Here is a 1,652-nt window from a genome sequence, read left to right as displayed (position 1 = left end):
CGGCCGTCCACGGCGAGGAGCGCGCAGCCAATCGCGAGCCGCTTCCGCTCGCCGCCTGAAATGCCGCGCACCTTTCCGCCGCCGACGGCGGACGAGGCTACCTCGGCGAGGCCCATGGCGGCAAGCACGTCGGCCACGCTCGTGGACTGTGCCGCACGCAGCGCCGCCGCGAACCGCAGCGTCTCGGCGACGGTGAGGCGGCTGAAGAAGGCGTCCTCTTGGTAAACAAAGGCGCCGGGACGCGAGGGCGGAGGCGCGAGCGTGCCCGAGAGCCGCAGCTTGCTCGAGCGGTCGAGGCGGCCAGCGAGTGCCTGCAGGAGCGTCGATTTGCCGGCGCCGGACGGGCCGATGATCGCCAGCACCCGCCCGCGGCGTGCGGTGCCGCTGGCGCCGTCGATCAACACACGAGCCTGCTTGCCGGTCAGCTCGGCGCGGAGGTTGAGCCACGAGAAGGCAGCAGGCGGCTCGTGGGTGGACATTGGCGAGGAGAGCGTCGCTGAGCTCTACGCGTCTCGGCGGTGGGAGCTCGGGGCACCGATGGTCCCCCGGGGGGGCTCACTTGAAGATCGGTGAATTTTAGACAAACTCGAAGAGCTCCAAACTCCCTCCGGCACAACAAGAATCCGACGACCAACTCTGCTCAGCTGTGAATCAGACGCACGGCCTCTCCTTAAAATCCCTGTGTGGTGGCGGCGTGCCGTCCTCCCATCCCTCCCTTGGGTTGTCTGTTTTCTTTCTTTCTTTCTGAATCAGACGCACTTGCCTTCGTTCGGGGCCCAATCCCGCTGGGTGGGCGTGCTTTCACAGCCTCACGAGAGTACGAAGAAGCCAGCGGGCGGGGAAGAAATTTTCGCGGCGCGCCAAGCACTGAGATGAAACAGCCGTGCCGCGCCTAGACCGCTAACTCGAGCGAGCCCAGGCAGGGCCGTGCCGCTCCTCTCCACTGTGATCTCCTCGCCATCATCGTCACCAGGTCACCACGACGTGTCAGCTGCGGACGGGCGTCGCCCACGATATATTGGCTTCAAACAAGGTCATATGCAATGCGGCCACAAACAGGTGTTATAATGGCTGTTATGGCTGGCAGCTCATAACACCCCATTAACACCTCATAACACCTCATAACACCTCCCCACCGCTGTTATGGCTATTATGCCCACCCTACCATAACACCTCATAGCAACTCATAGCAACTCATAACACATCCCTGCTCTAGAGGGAATTTTCGGTGTATCGCGAATGATCGCCTAATATCGCCTAATATCGCCTAATATCGCGCAATATCGCGCAATATCGCGCAATATCGCGCAATATCGCGCGATATCGCTGCATGCGCAGCCCCGCGCAGGGCTCGTCTGTGCGACTGTGCCCAGACCAAGTCGATTTGTACCAAAGTTGGTAGACAGTGCCAAAACCACGGAATCGAAAATGGCGCTTAAATTCGCGCACCTGATGTCCACTGCCGCATGGTGCGAACCGCCACTCATGAGAAGGTCTCCGCTGCGCTGCTTTTGCTGTCTGCGTCAATGCAGCAACCCATCGAGCGCGTCACTATGACTTGACCCCTCTGATAACCGACGTCGCCAACGGCAAGCCTGCGTCCGTGTTGCATATGCTCTCCAGTCATGTTTGCATTGCGGTGGATGCCAATT

At 60.7% G+C, this 1,652-nt stretch overlaps 1 protein-coding gene across 1 annotated transcript in view; it reads right to left on the bottom strand.

Annotated features, from left to right (window-relative positions):
- EMIHUDRAFT_253067 (hypothetical protein) overlaps positions 1-479 on the bottom strand; it is a gene marked incomplete at both ends in the record, with an annotated part of 2,749 nt that extends 2,270 nt beyond the window's left edge. The window contains one exon of the mRNA XM_005785996.1: positions 12-479. Within this exon, the coding sequence (XP_005786053.1) occupies positions 12-479 (468 nt within the window). The remainder of the gene's footprint in view (positions 1-11) is intronic.
- Between the last annotated feature and the right edge of the window lie 1,173 nt (positions 480-1,652).

Source organism: Emiliania huxleyi (genome assembly GCF_000372725.1).
Source record: "Emiliania huxleyi CCMP1516 chromosome Unknown EMIHUscaffold_1551, whole genome shotgun sequence".
Taxonomy (NCBI): Eukaryota; Haptophyta; order Isochrysidales; family Noelaerhabdaceae; genus Emiliania; species Emiliania huxleyi.
This window is presented reverse-complemented; position numbering and strand designations above follow the sequence as displayed.